The sequence below is a fragment of the Chamaea fasciata genome, unplaced genomic scaffold (assembly GCF_029207755.1).
Source record: "Chamaea fasciata isolate MVZ Bird 193981 ecotype frontalis unplaced genomic scaffold, bChaFas1.0.hap1 SCAF_31, whole genome shotgun sequence".
NCBI lineage: Eukaryota > Metazoa > Chordata > Aves > Passeriformes > Sylviidae > Chamaea > Chamaea fasciata.
In genome coordinates, this window is record NW_027094116.1 from 1,258,288 (window position 1) to 1,276,212 (window position 17,925).

Sequence of the window (17,925 nt, forward strand, 5' to 3'; positions counted from 1 at the left end):
TAATCTGTGTTTAATTTAAGTTGTATTTGGTTGGGCCCAACAAGGACAGCAGCACCCAGGTTTGGTCTGAAGCGGGGACCAAGGTGATGATTTATTTATTCCCCCGGTGACTCTGTCACCCTGTAACCCCACGCGGAGGCTGGCTAGGGCCCAAACCTCCTCCCCGGGCATCCAGAGATTTCCCATGCACCCTGAGCAATCCTAGCTGCTCCAGCCCGGGCTCTGCAGAACAGGGGGTTTCTAAGGAAAAATTCTTTGTTCTGCTGGGGGTGAACGGGGCAGCTCGGCCGAGGCGACCCTAGGTGGACACCAAACGCTCACAATCCTTGATTTTCTCTCTCTTCAAAAGCTGACCTCCCTCTTCTATCATATATTCAGCTACAGCCGGGATGTGGGATTTTAGGGCTTCTGCTACACTGGGTTTACATCATCTTACACTGGGTTTAGACTGGTTTTGCACTGGTTTGCATATTTTGCACTGTTTTAGATGGTTTCACCATGTATGTTGTTTTAGGAAAATTTTGCGCTTTTGAACATAGGTTTATACAGGTTTTGTACTCACAGCTTTTGCACTGTTACGCATTGTTTCAAAACCAGTTTTGCACTGTTTTGCATAGCTTTATGCCAATTTTGCATTGTTTTACACGATTTTATGCCAGTTTTGCACTTTTTTTACACGGGTTTACACCATTTTGGTGCTGGTTTACATTGGTTATATACTGTTTTACATAGCTTTATGCCAATTTTGCACGGTTTTACACGATTTTATGCCAGTTTTGCACTTTTTTTACACGGGTTTACACCATTTTGGTGCTGGTTTACATTGGTTATATACTGTTTTACATAGCTTTATGCCAATTTTGCACGGTTTTACACGATTTTATGCCAGTTTTGCACTTTTTTTACAGGGTTTTAAACCATTTTGGTGCTGGTTTACATTGGTTATGTACTGTTTTACATAGCTTTATGCCAATTTTGCATTGTTTTACACGATTTTATGCCACTTTTGCACTTTTTTTTACACGGGTTTACACCATTTTGGTGCTGTTTACACTGGTTATGCACTGTTTTACACCTGTTTTTCAGAGTTTGACATTAACAGTTTTGCACCGTTTTACATGTTTTTACACCATTTTAGTGGTGTCTTACATTGCTTTTCGTGCATCGTCTTACACTGGTTTTGCACGGGTTTACGCCCGTTTTCCGCTGTTTCACATCGGTTTTGCACGCTGTGACACCGAACTAGCACGGGTTCCACACGGGACCCTTCCATTTCAACGCCGAGCCCGAGGCCGGGCGTCCCGCCGGTGTCACCCCGGGCCGCGTCCCTGCTCCCTCGTGACACACCGCGGCTGGAAGCATCCACGCCCCTCCAGGCCCACCGGCAGCCGGGCACATTTTGGGCACCGCTCGCGTTTTTTTGGGGGCCGGGTCCGCGCACGGCGCACGCGGCCCCGTGGGCGGGCGGTGGGTGTGCGCGCCCAGGCAGCGCTGCCGAGCCTGCGAGCTCCGAGCGCATCCACCGGGAGGAGGAGGAGGAGGAGAGGAGGAGGAGGAGGAGGAGGAAGGGGAAGGGGAAGGGGGGTGGGGGGTGACGGCGGAGGGAGGGAGCAATTGAATTTCAAACACAAACAACCGCATGGGGCTTGGGCCCTCCGCCGCTGCGCCGCGCCGCCGCTGACCCCGGGGCCGCCGCCGCCCCCCGCCCGGGCTCCGCGCCGGGGGGCAGAGCAGCCGCTGCCTCCGCGCCTCCCCCCTCGGATTAGGGAGGGGTTTTTTGGGTTGTATTTTTTTTTTTTTTTTTTTTTTGGCTGATCCCTGCCTCGCCGGGTTTTGCCTCCCAAACTTCATCCCTAACCCCCTCCTCCCCTCCCCCATCCCCCGCCCGCTCCCCCGGTCCCGGGAGGAGCCGCCAGCCAAGATGTCCCGGTCCAACCGACAGAAGGAATACAAATGCGGGGACCTGGTCTTCGCCAAGATGAAGGGTTACCCGCACTGGCCTGCCCGGGTAAGGAGCTGGGGAAGGGGTGGGGGAGCCATGGGACCCACCGCTGCCCCCCCGGTGCTCTCTCCCGTGCTCTCTCCGGTGCTCCCCGTTGCATAACGCGGGCGGCCGAGGTGTCCCGGGGGATGGGGGGAGGGGGCGCACCGGGGTCAGGCTGCCCCCGTGTAACGGCGGGGGGTGTGTCCACACTGGGGTCAGGCTTCAGGCCCCCCGTTCCCCTTCCACCGGGGCCGGGGTCTAACTTTGCCGGCACCTTATGTAAGGCCGGGCCCGGCGGACTTGGGGGTTACTCGGTACCGAGGCTTGGGGGAGGCGCTTTCGGGACGTTTCGTTTGGCTTGGGGGGGATTTAATGTGTTGGAAACAACGTCCCGGGCTCCGCCGGGCCCTTTTTGTGCTGTTTATTCATTTCTCTCCCGGGCGGTGGGCACGGGTGGAGACCGCGTGGCTTCTGCCACCGCGTGGGAGTGGGGACCCCGCTTGGGCCGGCCGGCGACCGGGGCCGCATCCAGCACCGGAGCACGAGGCTGGCCCATCTCGGGGTGAGCCCCTCCCCGCGGTGAGCCCCCCCGGTGCCGGGGGGTCCCTTTAACACGTGGGGCTGCACCACGACGCCCTTCCCGCTCCATTGCGAGACCCCGGGGAGGGGCCAGGTCGCTCCCCCTCCGCTTCACTGATGGTCTGGGGGAGCCCGGGGGGGATATGGCCAAGCTCCCCCGCCCTGACCTCGCTGGCAGGTCCCCGAGCGTGTCCCCCGGCTCTTCGTGGCCTTACCTCTTGCCACGGGTGCCAGAGAGGTGCCAGCGCTCGCCGGGAGTTTGGCTTTAGAAAAATCGATAGAATTATTGAGGACTTAGGACGGGGAGAAGGGGGGGGCCGTGCTTACAGGGAGGGCGCGGGGGGGTGGGGGTCGAAGCCCCACCATGTGCCGCCCCGCCACTGCCCCCCGGCTCACTGCCGCCGGAGAGGGTCCTTGGGCGCCGGGAGGGTGCGGGCGTCCCTGGGGGGTCCGTGCCATGAGCCCGGGACCCCTGGGATGAAGCCCACAGCCATCAGGGCCGGATCCGCGGCCGAGGACCGTGGGCAGGTCTGGCTACACAACACGGCGCTGGTTATTTTTAAGCGGTTGATGATGCAGTTTAAAATTTCCTTGGAGTGTTTCCCCCACACACACACTCGCCTCCCGGCCTTGCTGCAAAGGGCACTGGGGCTGCCTGGAAACCCCAAATTGAGCGGAAAAGGGGAGGAATGGGGCGGTGGGCTTTAAAGGCCGAGGATCCCCCCCGTCCCCCCCATCCCCTCCTCCTTTCTCTCCCGGATTTGAATAACTTTTGTTTGGTTTGTCGGGTTCTGGCGGGGAGGCCGGGAGGGGGTTGGGAGCCCGTTCGGATTTGGCACTGGCCTCCCAACGCGCATTTGAAAGCGGCTTTGCGAGGAGGAGCCAGAGGGATCCCTGGGAGCCCGGCGCCTGCTTCCACCACCGCCTGCCTTTCCACCGCAGCTTCTCTCCGGGGGAAAGCGATGCTCTCGTGGCCCCCAGCACAGGCCCGCTGCCCCATCCTCCTGCAGCCATTTCATCGCAGCGGGGTTCGGCCCCGGTTCCTGAAAAGCCGCTTTGCGTCGGGTGCCCTCGCCCGCGGGGACGCCGGCTCGGGGCTCGCAAAGCCTCATGCCGGGCTCAGCTCCCGGGGACCGAATTAGCGCCTGAGTGCGCCCAAGCCCGCTCGGGTTTCACGCTCCACTCATCTCCCGGCGCCTGGTTTCGCTGCCACCATGGCAGGAGCGTTCCGGGGCTGCTGGGGCAGGCGGGGAACAGGTTTTCCCCTTCTGGAAGCAGCAGGAGGTTGGGCTCCCCGAGCCCAGGGGTGCTGGTTGATCGGGGGGTGGTGGTTGGAGTGCAGCAGCCCTCCCCACCATGACTAATCGGTCAGGGTGAAGCAGGCAGGGCTTGCCCGTGACTAATCAGGTGCTGTGATGAAACGTTACCCGGCCACGCGTGGCGTTTGCTGGGATATTTGTTTCCAACCAGGTGTGGCTGGAGCAGAGATAGGGGAAGAAATGGAGGGGGGAGCTGGCGGCACTGTGGGGGAGGGGTTGTTCCCCTGACCCATTCCCTGGGGATGGCACCTGGCACTGTCCCCCAACACCAGCAGCTCAGCCCCCGCCTCCAGTGGAAATCTCTCCCTGAGTGGGACAGCATTAAACAGGGGAAACTGAGGCATGAGAGTGGGGAGATGAGTCGCAGGCACCTGGAAGATGATGCTTGTCTCCCCTCACCGCTTCTCTGCGGGGTCCTTTGTGCTGGACCCTTGTTGTCACCTGCCCATTGGTGATTCCCTGCTGCTGTGGCCAGATCTGCAGCCCCTCTTCCATACAGAGCTCTGGGACAGCACGGGAGCATGGCAGGGAACGAAGCACCACGCTGGGGATCTTGGCACCACCGACATCCCCCTTCCTGAGCATCTCCTGTTCCCATGGCTGGGTGTGCGGTGGGGTCAGGATCCTGCTGGTCCTACCCTCTGGAGCAGATTCCGGGTAATTTGCTGCCCATTGCCAGCCTGGTCCTTGGATGGGGCCCAGTGGTGGCCCCAGGGCTGAGGAGAGCCCTGGGGAGTGCATGGGTGCACCCATGGGTCTCAGGGATGCCACAGGCTCCACCTGGTGCATGTGCCCCCCAACATGCTTCATCAACCGTGTGTGACCCACATGAGTTAATTCCATTAATTCCCCTTCTTGACAACCAGCTCCTTGCTGCCAGCTTTGTCGTGCAGTGGGGAAACTGAGGCAGGGAGGGGGCTGGTCCCAGCCCCCATGGCCAGTGCAGGGCAGGCTGCATCCAGCCGTGCTCCATGGACCAGTCACAAAGGTGAAGAGCAGAGGTTGGGGGCAGAGTCCAGAGCGGGGGTACATGCCTGTCCCTCCCCTGCCACGCTCCAGAGCTTCCCCTCCCAGGGGGCCTGTCCCAGCCCATTTTCAGATCCCCCCCCAGCTTCCAGATGCAGGTCCCTGGGCAAGGCCAGGCTGTGACATCAGTGCCATTCGCAGGAGCTGGCAGGGGGACAGAAATGGGCACCGTGGACTTTACCCTGGCACTGTAGCCCTGTTTCCCCGCGCTGCCACTGTCCAGTGAGTGACAGAGACGGACAAACAGACATGGGGCATGACGGTGCCACGAGCCCTGGGCCCCATCATAGGGCAGTTTGGGCAGCCCAGGGTTTTTGGGCGGGTTTGCACCCGCCTGCATTATCGCTGTCCCCAATGGGGTGTCACCCGCCTGCCCCGTGTCCCCGCACCCTGGTCCCCCGCCTGCCCGTGCAGATACAGCCACCACATCCCCTTGGGGTGCAGGAGGGGCTGATAAAGGGCTGGTGCTGGCAGGAATGGGCTGTGTAAGGAATGGAGCCCCTCAGTTCATGGGCTGGGGACAGGCAACAGTGGGCTCGGGGGCACAGTGCCAGAGGGCGGCCACCCCTGGACCTGCTGCCCGTGCCTCTGCCTGTGCTGCGTTTCCTTGGGGAAGGAGATTTGGAAGCTTGCTTGGGGAATGGCACAGCTGGGGGAGGGGAGTCTCCATCAGGGTCCTGGCACTGCAAGGGGCTATGGAGTCCCTGTCCAGTCCTGGTGGTGGGGGGGTCCGGGTTCCATGTTCTTGCCTGGAGGCTCTAGGGGCCTTTGTCACACTGTCCCAGGACTGACCTGCAGGAACGTGGCCTGCGGGAAGCACCATCCCCGGCGGGGCTGGGCTGGGCTGGTGGCCTCTGCTCTGAGTCACATCGTCCCCTCCTCCACCTTCCGTGCCATGCAGGGATGGAGCTGCTGCTCCCAGCTGCCACCATGGGCCAGGGTCCCGATGGGGACGGGTGCAAGGGCTGGACTGACCTTTGCTCTGCTGGGGACCATCCCTGCTTCTGGAATGTCCCCATGCCTGTGAGGGATGGGCGGCATTGGGGCATGGCAGTGCCAGTAGCCCAAGGGCAGTGGGTGGGAGCACTTCACCAATCCTGAAGCACCCCCTGGATCCTGATGCAGGACAGCCTGGATGCCCCAAACCACATTTGGGCAGTGGGGATGGCACAAAGGCTCATCCCGCCCAGGAGTGGGACATCACACCGACCATCTCCCACGTCCTGGTGCCTGTGCAGAGCCCCTCCCAGTGTCCCAACCTCTCCATCTGCCCCTGGGGCTGTGCTGGCATTACCCCTCAGCACAGGGGCAAGTGTTAGTTCCATTCACAGCTCTGGGAAGGAAACTGGGAGAAACTCTTGGCCAGGTCCACCCTATCACAGAACCCCAGCCCTGCCGGCTGGGGAAACTGAGGCTCAGCAAGCTGCCGGGGTCATGGTGACTTAGGAAAGGTTGTGCCATGAGTCAGCAGAGCGCTGAGAATGGGACCCAGCGTCCTGGCCATGTGTGCTGGCACCTTCCACCCCGGTGACGTGCTGGCGCCTGCTCCGAGACCCCCACCCGCATCCTCCTTCAGCTCCTTCCACCTCCCTTTGAGGTTTTCTCAGGGAATTTATGGCTGCTGGCTGCAGGGGGGGTTATTTTTAGATGCTATAAAAAGCAGCCGGAGTTGCTTTCGCTCTGTTCCCGCTTGGCGCCTCGGGATTATTCACGCTTGGTGGAGCAGCACCTGCCTGTGGGCTTGACACCGGCTGCTGCTTGACCCCACTGCCCTCGCCAGGCTGTCCCCTTGTCTGGTGACCCCATTTCAGCCAGGGTGTCCCAGCAGCAGGATGGTGTCTCTCTTCAGGCACCCCGTTCCTGGCCCAGGCTGGAGGCGACGCCTGTGGCTTCACTGGCACCGCTGGCAGCGCCTGAATTTGCTGAGTGTGTCTGAGCTGGTCTAGACAAGAGCTTAAGGGGGGAGGGGGTGGGAGAAGGGGAGTCCCGCTGGCCCCCACATCAGTGGGCACCACCACTTGTTCTACTCACTACTTCTTGCCAGCACTGTCTCCGGACGGTGGGTGAATTCCTAAGGAATCACATTTTCCTTTCTGGAAATGTGCCCATCGATAGGACACTGGGGGGGGGGGGGTGATGTCCTGGGGTCTGAGGAGCCCCAGGGGTCTCTGCCCTCTCCTCTCACCCTGTCCTTTGTGTCACACAGATTGATGAGATGCCAGAAGCTGCAGTCAAATCCTCCTCCAATAAGTACCAAGTCTTCTTCTTCGGGACCCATGAAACGTGAGTGGGAGCTGGGGCGTACAGGGCAGGTGGTGCCAGTGAGTTTGGGAAAGGTGAGATCCCCCCTGCTCCCACCCCTCACTGTTTTCCCCTGGCACAGGGCATTCCTGGGGCCCAAAGACCTCTTCCCCTACGAGGAGTGCAAGGAGAAGTTTGGAAAACCCAACAAGCGGAAAGGGTTCAGCGAAGGTTTGTGGGAGATCGAGAACACCCCCACGGTCAAAGCCTCTGGTTACCAGGTGGGTCACGAGCTGGGGGGCCTCCATGCCACCTCCTCCCCCATTCCTCCTTCCTGGGTGCCCTCTGTGAACTGCCCTGTTCCCACAGCCCACCCAGAAGAAGAGCTGCCCCGAGGCGGCCGAGCGGGAGCCGGAGGGAGACGGGGATAAGAAGGGCAACGCGGAGGGCAGCAGCGATGAGGAGGGGAAGCTGGTGATCGACGAGCAGTCCAAGGAGAAGAACGAGAAAGCCGGGATCAAGAGAAAAGCGGAAGATGCTTTGGAGGTACTGGGTGGGCTGCTGGGGATGGGGATGTGGATGATGGGGGCTGGGCTGACCTGAGCTCCCCCGGCCCAGGACTCCCCCAAACGCCCCAAGGATGCGGAGGGGCAGGAAGGGGACAAGAAGGTGGACAACGAAGAGGCCCCCAAGGAGGAGCCCAAAGCCAACCCGGGTGAAGGGGAGAAGAACAGTGACGCTGCTGACGCACCAGACACCAACGAAGCCAAGCAGGAGGGCAAGGAGGAGGTCAGAGACCACAAGGAGAGGTGAGGGTGGTGCAGTGATCCCTGTCCCCATAGCCTCCAGGCCTTGGGGGCATCCCTGACACCACAGGGTCTGACCAAGAACCTGGATCTCTTCTTGGCCTCCACAGCCTGTAGTGGCTTCCCCGGCGAGCTGATCCTTCCCTGCCGGGTCCCGGGTGCTGCCCCGTGTTGCCCACGCCGGCTCGTCGCGTCCGGAGCTCCGGACGAGAGAAACCACCCCAAAATTAAATTTCAAAAGGAAAAAAAACTACGAAAAAAAGAGAGGAATGCAGAGCAGCCCGGTACTGACCCCGAGTGGCTCCGTGCCTGCCCTGCCGTGGGCGCACGCTTTGTATTAGTGATTCCTCGGGGCTGAGCAGTTGATTTGAAATAAAAGCGAATCTTGCCTTTTTAAAGCGCTTGTGGACCCTGGGTTAGCACCTGGACCCCCCTGCATGGGTGGTTTCGGGACCCTTTGGGCTGCCCAGAAAGGTGGGGCTGCCAAAGCCCCTCTGGCAGCTCTGGGATGGGAGGAGCAAGCACATGGACCAGAGGGAGAGATGGGGCTGGGGCAAGGAAAGAGCCAGGGAAAAGTTTTGGAGGGGAGCTAAAATAGGAACTACAGAATCACAGGATGCCCTGAGCTGGAAGGGACACAGAAGGATCAAGTCTTACTCCTGACCCTACACACAACACCTCAAAATCCCAGCATCCAAGAGCATTGTCTGAATACTCCTTGACCTTTAGGATCATGAAATCCTGTAATATCCTGAGCTGAAAGGGACCCACAGGGATCATCGAGCCCTGACCTTGCACAGGCCAGCCCAAAATGTCCCCAGTCCCAACATCCTAGAGTGTTGTCCAAGCACTCAACTTCTATGCTGGAATATCCTGAGCAGGAAGGGGCCTGTCAGGATCATCGAGTCCAGCTCTGGGCCTTGCACAGGACACCCCAAAATCACATCCTGTGCCCGAGGGCTTTGTCCAAACGCTCCTTGAGCTGTGGCAGGCTTGGGGCCGTGACCTTTCTCTGGGCACCCTGTTCGACACACACAGACCAGCGAGGAGGGGACAAACCGGAGGAATTGTTCCGTGCCCGGCTCCCTGCAGAGGGGACAGCGGACACCCTACCCTGGACCAGCCCCGAGGTCAGGGAGGATAGCGGCAGAAAATGGAGCCGTGGCCGGGCGCCAGCCCCGGCGGGACTACAGCTCCCGGCAGCCGCTCCACCGCGGGGGCTGCGGCGGGGCTGGGGGGCCGGAGGGACGAGGGACACCGGGGACGGCGGGACTACAGCTCCCGGCATGCCCCGCGCCAGGACCACGGCTCCCGGCGTGCCTTGCGCCGGGCACCGCCTCCGCGGCCTCCGCAGCGCTCCCAGGCGGGGCCGCGCGCCACGGCAGCGCCGCGTCCGGGCCTGCGCTGCGCTTGGCCACGCCCACCCGATGGCCACGCCCACCCCTGGGCCACGCCCCCCGGAGCGCGGGAGCGGCGCGGGCCCCGCAGGTGAGCGGGGTCGGGGTCCGGCTGCTCTGTGGGGCCAGGGCACTCTGCGGGACCCTTTCTGGGGTACTGGAGGGATTTGCGGGGCTCGGGGCTCCTTGGGGGTGGCCGGGGCTCTGCCGGACGCCTGCGTGTCGTTTCCGGCGGCGTGGAGGGGTTGTGCTCTGCGGGACCCCTCAGTTCCCTTTGGGTGGTGGGGGTCTCTACGGGTTCTCTTTGGGAGTGAGGGGGGAGTTTGCAATATCCATGGGTCCCTTCGGGGGTGGAGGAGGCTCTGCCGGTGTTGGTGTGCCCTTTGGGGAAATGGGGTCTGTGGGACTCCTGGGTCCTCTTTGGTGGAGTGCTCTCCCCGTCTGTGGGACGCCCGTGTTCCCCTTTGGGGAAAGGGAAAGGTGTCTGTGACTCCTTGGTTCTCTTCGGGGAGTGGAGGGCTCTACAGGTCCCCTTTGGGAGCAGAGGGTGCTTTGCAGGACACCTGGTACCCTTTGCGTGGGGGATGCCCTGTGGGATCCCTGGGTCCCTTCATAGGTGAGGGATGGCTGTGCCAGTACCTGGATCCCCTTTGGGGGTCTGTTGGGGACTGAATCCCCTTTGGGGGCGCGGAGATGAGAGTCTGTGAGATCCCTGTGTCCCTTTTGTGGGGTGCTGCTCTCCCAGACGCTTCGATCCCCTTCAGGGGGAGCGCTTTCAGGGCTTGGGTGGGTGGGGGTGACTCCCTTTGGTGATGGGTGGGCCCTGCTGGACGCCTGCATCTCGCCCAGCCCCGAGCACACATGACCCTGGGGAGCATGAGAGGTGTCCCCAAGGGCCTCAGTGGCGCCCCTGACTTCCCAGTCCCCAGCACCATGCGGCTCTCGGCCCTGCTGAGTGCGGCACGGCCGCGGCTGCCCCCGGGCTACCGGCACGGCATGTGGCCCCCTGACTCCATGGCTGCCCGGCTCCGCAACCCCCCGGGGCAGCGCCGCCCCAAGGTCTTTGTGGAACCCGTTGCCAAGGACGACTGGAAGGTGTTCAAGGGTGACACGGTGAGGCTCCCCTTCCCCAGGTTCCCTCCTGGCTGCCAGCTGGACTGGGGGTCCCACCTCTGCCCCTCTCTCCAACGCAGGTCCAGGTGCTGGCCGGGAAGGACGCGGGGAAGCAGGGGCTGGTCACCCAGGTGGTGCAAGCCCGCAACTGGGTGGTGGTGGAAGGACTGAACACGGTGAGGCTGGAGCAGGGAGGGCTGGAGGAGGCTGTGGGGAGGCTGGGGAGGCCACAGACTGTCAGTGACTCCCGTGCCCTTGCAGCACTATCGCTACGTCAACCGCACAGCCAAGTACTCGGGGACCTACATCGCCAGCGAGGCGCCGCTGCTGCTCAGCCAGATCTGCCTGGTGGACCCTGAGGACCGGTAACGGCCTGGGGGGCTGCTGAGGGAACCCCACTGCTGCCCCCCACCTCAGTCCTGCCCCCTGCCAACACCGTGTGCCCACAGGAAGCCGACAGAGGTGGAGTGGCGGTACACAGAGGAGGGCGAGCGTGTCCGCGTGTCGCTGCGCAGTGGCCGCATCCTGCCCGTGCCCCCACAGCCACGCCAGGACGGCATTGTCCCCGAGCAGTGGGTCGGTGAGTGAGATGGCAGCGGAGGCTGGGGGGACGTGGCAGGGGACACAGGGGGTCAGCGCTGTCCCCTTGCCCACACAGATGGCCCCAAGGACACATCAGAGGAGGATGCGCTGGCCAAGACGTATCGGCCGTCCCTGAAGACCTTCGAGGAGGAGATCATGGATGCCATGGGGATCGTGGAGACGCGCCGCGCCAAGAAATCCTACTGGTATTAACTAGGGGAGCCCGGCTCTGCAATAAACCCCCCCCCTTGATTTTCTGTGTTTGTAGCACGCAGTGCTTTTGGTGCAGCACTGACTCACTCACACCCAGCCCCGGACCATACAAATGCAGGGTTTATTATGGTCTGTGCCCAGGGCTATGGGGGCTCTGCCCCTCCCTGGGGGACTCTGCTTCCCCCAGATCCTCATCCTTGCTGCTGTCCCCGTCCTCGCTGTCCTTGTCCAGCCCGGCCAGCACTGTGGCCAGCGGGGTCCGTGCAGCCACCAGCACCAGGTTCCGTGGGGAGAACCGGGGGTTGAAGAGGGGCACAAGGGCACAGTGGAAACCTGGATAAAAGGCAAAGGAGAGTCGGGAGAGCGGAGAGAGGGGTCCAGGGAGAGAGGAAACAGGAGGGGAAGGATCGCCCTGGCAGCCCTGCCCATGCCCACCTTGCTCCCGCAGATAGAGCAGACGGTCAAGCAGGATGAGGGTCTCCACGGCAGGTGCCAGAAGCTGCCCCAGGGTGCAGAATGCCACCACCTTGTGCTGCTGCTCCAGCATGGCCCCCACAGCCCCTGAGTCCAGCGGGACCTCTGCTGGGTCCAGTCCCGCAAGGGGCAGCCCCAGGTGGGCGTATCTGTCATGAAAGAGGGCAGGGGAGTCCCAGGCAGGATTGCCCCATCCCCAAACTCATGAGGAGGGCCCCAGAAGGGAGTTCCCCTCCCTCCCCAATCTCACTGCAGGGCCAGGAGGGGACACAGAAGGGAGTCCCCACTCCCCAACTCACAATGGGAGTTCCAGAAAAGGGTCCTCCCTCCCCAAACTATGGGAGGCTAAGAGCCATCCCAGGAAGGGATCCTCCATCCCCAAACTCAGGGAGGGGCAGCGAATGTCCCAGAAAGGGGTCCCACCTCCCCAGACTCACTGGGGACCACCAGGGGATGCAGAAGGGGATCCCCCTGCCCCAACTCACTGGGGGAAGCTGAGGGCATGTGCCTTCCTGCCCGGCTGCAGGCCCAGGTGCCTCTTGGCAGGGTCGGCGGCGCGGATGAGGCTCTCGAGCACGGCGCGGTAGCAGTGGGCGCGCAGGTGGGGGCTGCCCCCGCGCAGCCGCCCCTCGTACTCCTCCAGTGCGTGGCACGCAGCCTCCCGTGCCCGGTAGGACAGCTGGTGGCCTGGCAATGCAGCCACCGAGGTGCTCAGGGGGTAGCCCAGGGGGCAGCCAGGGGGCTGAGGGGTGGTTGACAGCTTCATGTAGCAGCAGCCCACCAAGGCCACGGCAGCCACAGTAGGGCTGCGGGCAAAGTGCCACAGCAGGGCCGGGCTGAGGTCCCCGCAGGCGTGGAGCCCCGTCACCAGCACCTGCCCCCCGTCCTCAGAGCCTCCCGGGCCCCCCAGCGGGTTCTGGGCAGTGGGGCCAGGTCCTGGGGGGTCGGGGGGTAGCAGGAACTCCCCCCAGGGAGCTGCGGGGTCCAGGCGCCCAGCCACGTGCTGCGGGGCCCGGGGGATGAGGGGCTGCAGGGAGGGCCTCTTGTTTCCCAGCCCCTTGCTTTTCCCCAGCTCCCACAGCAGCTCCTGGTCAAAGCGCTCCGCCAGGCCCACCAGGCGGCCATCACTCTCCACTGCAGTGACTGACAGGCCCAGGCCAAAGGCCAGGAACCGGGAAAGGTGGCCCTGTGAGGGGACACAAGCTCAGCTCATGTTGGGGCGATCCTCTGGGACCCCTCTGTGTCCCCCTGCTCATACCTGCCCTGCTCCAATATCCACCACACGCTCGCAGCCGGTGGCCTGGCTCAGCCGCTTCAGCAGCTGTGGGGAAGGGGGGCTGTTAGGAGGCTGGGGGCAGCTGGGAGGTCTCAGGGGATTGGGAGGGGCACCTACCTTGCCCAGGCGCTGGATCTCGTGCTGCTTTTTGGGCTTGACGTGGCGGCGGAGCAGCGGGTGCAGGTGGGAGCTCTGGCACGGGGGGCGCGGGGACCCTCCCGGGCACCCCCGAGGGAAGGCAAGGGCCCGGGCAGCGGCAGCAAAGGCCAGGAGGGAGAGGGGCCAGGCAGCCCCCGGGCCCCCGCGGCCCCCCAGGAGCCCGGCCAGCTGCACCGGCGTGGCACTGGCCAGGGCGGGCTGCCAGGCTGGGGGCAGCTGTGCCCAGAGACCATCAGTGAAGAAATCCTGTGGGGAGCGGGATCAGCGTGGGGAACACAGGCCGGGGGGAGCACAGCCTGGGGACAGCTTTGGGACACTCACAATGACGAAGGCGTCGAGCAGGGGCCGGTAGAGCATCAGGAGGCGGATGATGTCAGCGGCTCGACGCTGCTCCGGGGACTGCTCCAGGTGCTGCTGCAGGTGTGGGGTGGGATGGGGGGCGGCGGCTCCTGGGGCGGCAGAGGGACATTAGCCCTGGCACTCTGAAGTCACCCAGGACATGAGCTCTGGCACTCTCACATCACCCCAGGTCTCACCCCTTCCCCGGCTCTGCCCAGCGCATTCAGCGGCCATATGACGTCATCGTGCAGTGACGTCACACGATGACGCGATAACACCTCCTGCCATGACGTCACGGAGCTGGGACACCACACCCCCACCGAGACACCCCCCGGAGCCACATCACCCAGATGTATCACTCACCCCCGAGCACCCGTGACGTTACCGGGCCGGCCGAGATACCTGGCATGTTGCCGATGGCCTGTGACGTCGATTTAACGTCATCTGTTACGTCACAGAGTCGCCGCGGCCGCGCGCTCCCCTCAGAGCCCGGCGCCGCACAGTTCCCGCCGCGGCGCGAGTGGATGACGTCACTGTCGGTACCGGGCCGGCCGCGTGTCTCCCGGGAACTTCCGGTTCCGGGGCGCGGAGGGGAAGGGGGTGGGGTGGGACCGGGGGTCTCCGGGGGCCGGTGCCGGGAGTCTCGGGGGTCGGGGATCCCCGGCGCTGAGCCGCGTGTCCGCACCGCAGCGGCCCGGGCCCGGTCCCGCCATGGACGATTTGATCCTCAACTTGGACTTCGCCGCCCCCGAGCGCCGCCCGAAGAAGGAGCCGGGGAACCGAAAGCACCAGAGCTTCGTGCGGCGCCGGAGAGAGCTGGAGCGCCGGGGGGTCCTGCGGCAGAAGCAGCTCCCGGCGGCACCGGGCGGACCCCGGCGGGCCCCAGGACGGGGGTCGGGGGGGACCAAGGGCGGCCCGGGGAAGCCGCGCTCGGGCCAGCCCAGGTCGTGCCCCAAAGAGAACGGTCCCACCGGGACCGATGCTCCCGCTAAGACCAAGGGGAAGGGTCGGGGGGCGGCTCGGGGCTCCACCAACGCTGTCGGAGCCCCCCCGGCGTCCCAGAACGGCTCCACTGGAACTGGTGCTCCCACTAAAACCAAGGGCTCGGGTCGAGGGACAGCTCGGGGCGCCCCGAAGGCCGGCGGTGCCCCCCCGGCGCCCCCCAAGCTCGTGGCCATGGACTGTGAGATGGTGGGCACGGGGCCCGGCGGGCGCACGAGCTCCCTGGCCCGCTGCAGCATCGTCACCTACGAGGGTGACATCGTGTACGATGAGTACGTGCGGCCCGAGGCGCCCATCGTGGATTACCGGACCCGCTGGAGCGGGATCCGCCGGCACCACATGGACAAAGCCGTGCCCTTCCGCAGGGCGCAGCAGCAGGTGCGGGGCGGTCTCCGGGCCGGGAGCGGGGGCTGCGGCCATGGGAGATGCGGAACCGGGGCTGGGCTCTGCTGCTCAGGCTCTGAGGCCGAGAGGGGACATCGGGGGTCTTGGGCTGTGGGGCCGAGGAGGGGAGTGCAGGGGTGGGAGGGGGTGGCTGCAGGGTGGGGGCTGGGGGTGGGGAGTGGAGGATGAGAAGACACGGGCTGGCCTGCAGGGCTTGAGTACGGGGTCAGGGCTGGGTTTATGGGCTGGGGATGAGGGGCTGTAAGGCCTGGCTCTGCATCTCATGGGTGGGGTGGGGATCGTGGGTCTGGGGGTGCAGGGCTGGACTCCTGGTCTAGGGCAGGGAGTGCGCAGTTGCAGGGCCACGGGTGGGGGTCACGGGGTCGAGCTCTGCAGCTCAGGAGCTGTGTGGGGGTCCAGGGCTGCCATGTCCCCACCTGCCCTGTGGGGCACAGGGATTGTCCCCATGCTGCGCCACTCCCGCTCAGCCCCACGGCTCTGCCCCGTGGGGCTGCCCGCATTTTTGGGGGCAGAAACTTCCCCTGAAGCATGGAAGGCGCTGCTGGGAGTCTCAACCCCCTCCTTGTCTGCAGGTGCTGCGGATCCTTGCTGGGAAGGTCGTGGTCGGCCATGCCATCCACAACGACTTCAAAGCTCTCCGGTACTCCCACCCCAAAGCTCTCACCCGGGACACATCCCAGATCCCTCTGCTGAACCGTCGTGGTGGCTTCCCAGAAAACGCGACCATCTCCCTGAAGCGCCTCACCAAAGCCCTGCTGAACCAGGACATCCAGGTACCGTGGCTGGAGCCCCCCAGGAGGTGGGGACCCCCTGTACCATGCCAGGGACACAGTGGGGAGGGAAGGGTCAGGGGGAAGATCCAAGGCACCCTGAGTTCAGCCATTGCTGCCAGTCCTGGAGCAAGGCAGCCCTGTGCCTCAGTTTCCCTGTGCCTCAGTTTCCCTTTCTCTGGAAAGCAGCCTGTGGGCAGGGGGAACCCTCAGCTCAACCCTTGCAGCCTTGCGGGGCTTTTTCCTGCTCTTTTCCCGTTAATAGCTATGCACGCCCCACAGTGGTGCTTGCACCTCCCCAGTGTTCTCTGTATCCTTAAATCTGCCTGTACTCTCCTAAGCTCCCTGCATCCCCCTGGAGCTTCCTGTACCCCCAAATCTGCCTGCACCTCCTTATTTTCATGCATCCCCTTCATACTGCCTGTACCTCCCCAAATCTGTCTGCATCCCCAATTCTAACTCACAGTTACTTGCACCCCCTCATTTCCCTGCACCTGCCCACCCACGCTGCCTGCACCCCACCAGAGCTGCTTGCATCCCCTAATCTGCCTGCAGCCCCCTGCAGCTGCCTATGTGCCCTGATCATCACCCTTTCCCTCACCTGATCCACCTGCACCCCCAAATCTTCCTGCACACCCTCATCTCCATGCATCCCCCCACCCCACAGCTGCCTGCACTCCCTAATCTCTGTACATCCCACACACCCCCAGTTCTGGCTGCCCCCCAAAGTGGGAGCTGTGGTGACTTGTGTCTGTCCCCACAGGTAGGGAAAAGTGGCCACTCCTCGGTGGAGGATGCCCGAGCCACCATGGAGCTCTACAAGGTGGTGGAAGAGGAGTGGGAGCAGCACCTGCGGCAGAACCCGGAGCAGAAGTGACACCCCTGGGGGCTCAGAGTGACACCCCCAGCTCGGTCCTGCCTCTGGGGGGCCCACAGTGATGGCCTTGGCCCGGTCCTGTCTCTGGGGGGTCCCAGAGTGATGCCCCCAGGCCTGGTCCTGCCCCTCGAGGGTCCTGTGGGTGCTGAGGGGCTGCCCCCATCCGTGGATGATGAGGAGCCAGGCGTGATGTCCCTTGTCCCCAAGCCTGACGTGCCTTGTTGTGCCATTGCTGTTCTGCCCTGTTCTCCCCAGGATGTGGAGAGGGCCTGGGACGGTGCCTTCCCCAAGAGGGGTCTCTGGGGATCCTGCACCCCGCAAACACTTCGGGGCTGCTGGTCCTGATCTGGGAGTGACACTGGGGCATCCTGAGCACAGCCCCCATCACTGGGGCTTTGAGAATGGAGCGGGCTCCTTCCTCTTGCCAGAACTACCTCTGTCAGTGCCGGGAGCTGCCCATGTGCCCCGAGAGGATGTGTAGGAGCGGGTGGGGGGCTCATATGCCCCTGGAAAGTCCCCACTCCGCTCTGGGAGCTGCTTTTGTTGGTGGTTAAGTTCCACCGTTCTCGTTGTGCTGGGGGCGGGACAAACCCGGGCATGGGGAGCAGCATCGCACCATCCACCAGCCCGAGACCCCGAGGTGCCCCGGGGACGACCCCGACACCCGCGGGCGAGTCCCCCCCGCGCTAGCCCGGGGACACCCCCGGCCCCGGAGGGTGGTCATACCCTGAAGGTGCCCGAGCCCGACGGGAATTGCTTTGAACAGAAATGTTTATGGGCAAAATCCTGATTAAAAAGAAATTATTAAAGAGCTCTTCCCTCCGGTGGGGGTGGGGAGGAGCCCCCTGCCCCGGTGGGCGGGGGCTGCGGGTGGGCCCCCGGGGCGCTGCCGTCACCCGGCACCCTCCGACATCTGCGTCCTGCGGGCTCTTCCTCCGCCTCCTCTTCATGCCAGGGACGAGCTGGCCCCTTCCCCAGCTGTGGGCAGCCCCCCGCACCCCCTTTTCTGCTTGAGCCACCGGTGGGTCCCTGGTGTTGCCGTAACCGAGGGCCCGCGGCAGCTCCGGGAGCGGTGCCGGTGCCGAGCTCGCAGCCGCCTTGGGGGATCCCCCCGCCCCCGCCGGGCTGGACGGTGCCCCGGGCCCCCGACGTGCGTCACTTTTTCCAGCGTTCCCTCATGTTTACGTGGCTGCGCTTGGCTCGGGGCGCTAGAACCCGAGGGAGGGTTTTGGGGTGTACAACCCCGCAGTGGGAGGGGCCCTTCCCCCTTTCTTTGGGGTTAAAGGCGCGGATCTGGGTCCCCCCGCAGTGCTGGAGAGCGGATGCCCGAGCATCTCACGGGGCGGGAGCTTGCGCAGTTCTG

General features: G+C 63.7%; 4 protein-coding genes across 5 annotated transcripts; 3 read left to right on the forward strand and 1 right to left on the reverse strand.

Moving 5' to 3' along the window:
* Window positions 1-1,597: 1,597 nt before the first annotated feature.
* Window positions 1,598-8,353, forward strand: HDGF (heparin binding growth factor). The gene is made up of 6 exons (XM_066206860.1): window positions 1,598-2,008; window positions 7,115-7,191; window positions 7,292-7,430; window positions 7,519-7,695; window positions 7,768-7,958; window positions 8,066-8,353. Exons 1-6 carry the CDS (start codon window positions 1,922-1,924, stop codon window positions 8,070-8,072), a joined length of 678 nt encoding a protein of 225 aa, XP_066062957.1. The 5' UTR covers window positions 1,598-1,921; the 3' UTR covers window positions 8,073-8,353.
* Window positions 8,354-9,373: 1,020 nt separating this feature from the next.
* Window positions 9,374-11,304, forward strand: MRPL24 (mitochondrial ribosomal protein L24). Its single transcript, XM_066206859.1, has 6 exons — window positions 9,374-9,443; window positions 10,275-10,465; window positions 10,546-10,641; window positions 10,727-10,830; window positions 10,915-11,045; window positions 11,124-11,304. The coding sequence occupies exons 1-6, from the start codon at window positions 9,383-9,385 to the stop codon at window positions 11,258-11,260; spliced, it is 720 nt and encodes a 239-aa protein (XP_066062956.1). The 5' UTR covers window positions 9,374-9,382; the 3' UTR covers window positions 11,261-11,304.
* A 58-nt stretch (window positions 11,305-11,362) lies between these two features.
* METTL25B (methyltransferase like 25B) lies at window positions 11,363-14,031 on the reverse strand. 2 transcript variants are annotated; one of them, XM_066206789.1, is made up of 7 exons: window positions 13,911-14,031; window positions 13,491-13,618; window positions 13,128-13,415; window positions 12,993-13,055; window positions 12,220-12,920; window positions 11,696-11,883; window positions 11,363-11,593 (listed from the first exon to the last, which is right to left on the reverse strand). In XM_066206789.1, exons 1-7 carry the CDS (start codon window positions 13,915-13,917, stop codon window positions 11,385-11,387), a joined length of 1,584 nt encoding a protein of 527 aa, XP_066062886.1. In that variant the 5' UTR covers window positions 13,918-14,031; the 3' UTR covers window positions 11,363-11,384. The 2 variants fall into 2 exon arrangements, with proteins under 2 accessions (XP_066062886.1, XP_066062885.1); XM_066206788.1 differs by having other exon boundaries at window positions 13,872-14,031.
* An 86-nt stretch (window positions 14,032-14,117) lies between these two features.
* ISG20L2 (interferon stimulated exonuclease gene 20 like 2) lies at window positions 14,118-17,360 on the forward strand. Its single transcript, XM_066206844.1, has 3 exons — window positions 14,118-14,888; window positions 15,488-15,688; window positions 16,449-17,360. Exons 1-3 carry the CDS (start codon window positions 14,220-14,222, stop codon window positions 16,560-16,562), a joined length of 984 nt encoding a protein of 327 aa, XP_066062941.1. The 5' UTR covers window positions 14,118-14,219; the 3' UTR covers window positions 16,563-17,360.
* The last annotated feature ends 565 nt before the right edge of the window (window positions 17,361-17,925 follow it).

Coding starts and splice junctions, on each gene's coding strand:
- HDGF (XM_066206860.1), top strand. CDS start 1,922: ATGTCCCGGTCCAACCGACAGAAGGAATACAAATGCGGGGACCTGGTC. Junction 7,192..7,291: donor TTCTTCGGGACCCATGAAAC/GTGAGTGGGAGC, acceptor CCCCTGGCACAG/GGCATTCCTGGGGCCCAAAG. Junction 7,431..7,518: donor TCAAAGCCTCTGGTTACCAG/GTGGGTCACGAG, acceptor CTGTTCCCACAG/CCCACCCAGAAGAAGAGCTG.
- MRPL24 (XM_066206859.1), top strand. CDS start 9,383: ATGGCCACGCCCACCCCTGGGCCACGCCCCCCGGAGCGCGGGAGCGGC. Junction 9,444..10,274: donor GAGCGGCGCGGGCCCCGCAG/GTGAGCGGGGTC, acceptor CTGACTTCCCAG/TCCCCAGCACCATGCGGCTC. Junction 11,046..11,123: donor TGTCCCCGAGCAGTGGGTCG/GTGAGTGAGATG, acceptor TTGCCCACACAG/ATGGCCCCAAGGACACATCA.
- METTL25B (XM_066206788.1), bottom strand. CDS start 13,917: ATGCCAGGTATCTCGGCCGGCCCGGTAACGTCACGGGTGCTCGGGG. Junction 12,921..12,992: donor TGGATATTGGAGCAGGGCAG/GTATGAGCAGGG, acceptor GTCCCCTCACAG/GGCCACCTTTCCCGGTTCCT. Junction 11,594..11,695: donor GCTCTATCTGCGGGAGCAAG/GTGGGCATGGGC, acceptor CCTTTTATCCAG/GTTTCCACTGTGCCCTTGTG.
- ISG20L2 (XM_066206844.1), top strand. CDS start 14,220: ATGGACGATTTGATCCTCAACTTGGACTTCGCCGCCCCCGAGCGCCGC. Junction 14,889..15,487: donor TCCGCAGGGCGCAGCAGCAG/GTGCGGGGCGGT, acceptor CCTTGTCTGCAG/GTGCTGCGGATCCTTGCTGG. Junction 15,689..16,448: donor TGCTGAACCAGGACATCCAG/GTACCGTGGCTG, acceptor CTGTCCCCACAG/GTAGGGAAAAGTGGCCACTC.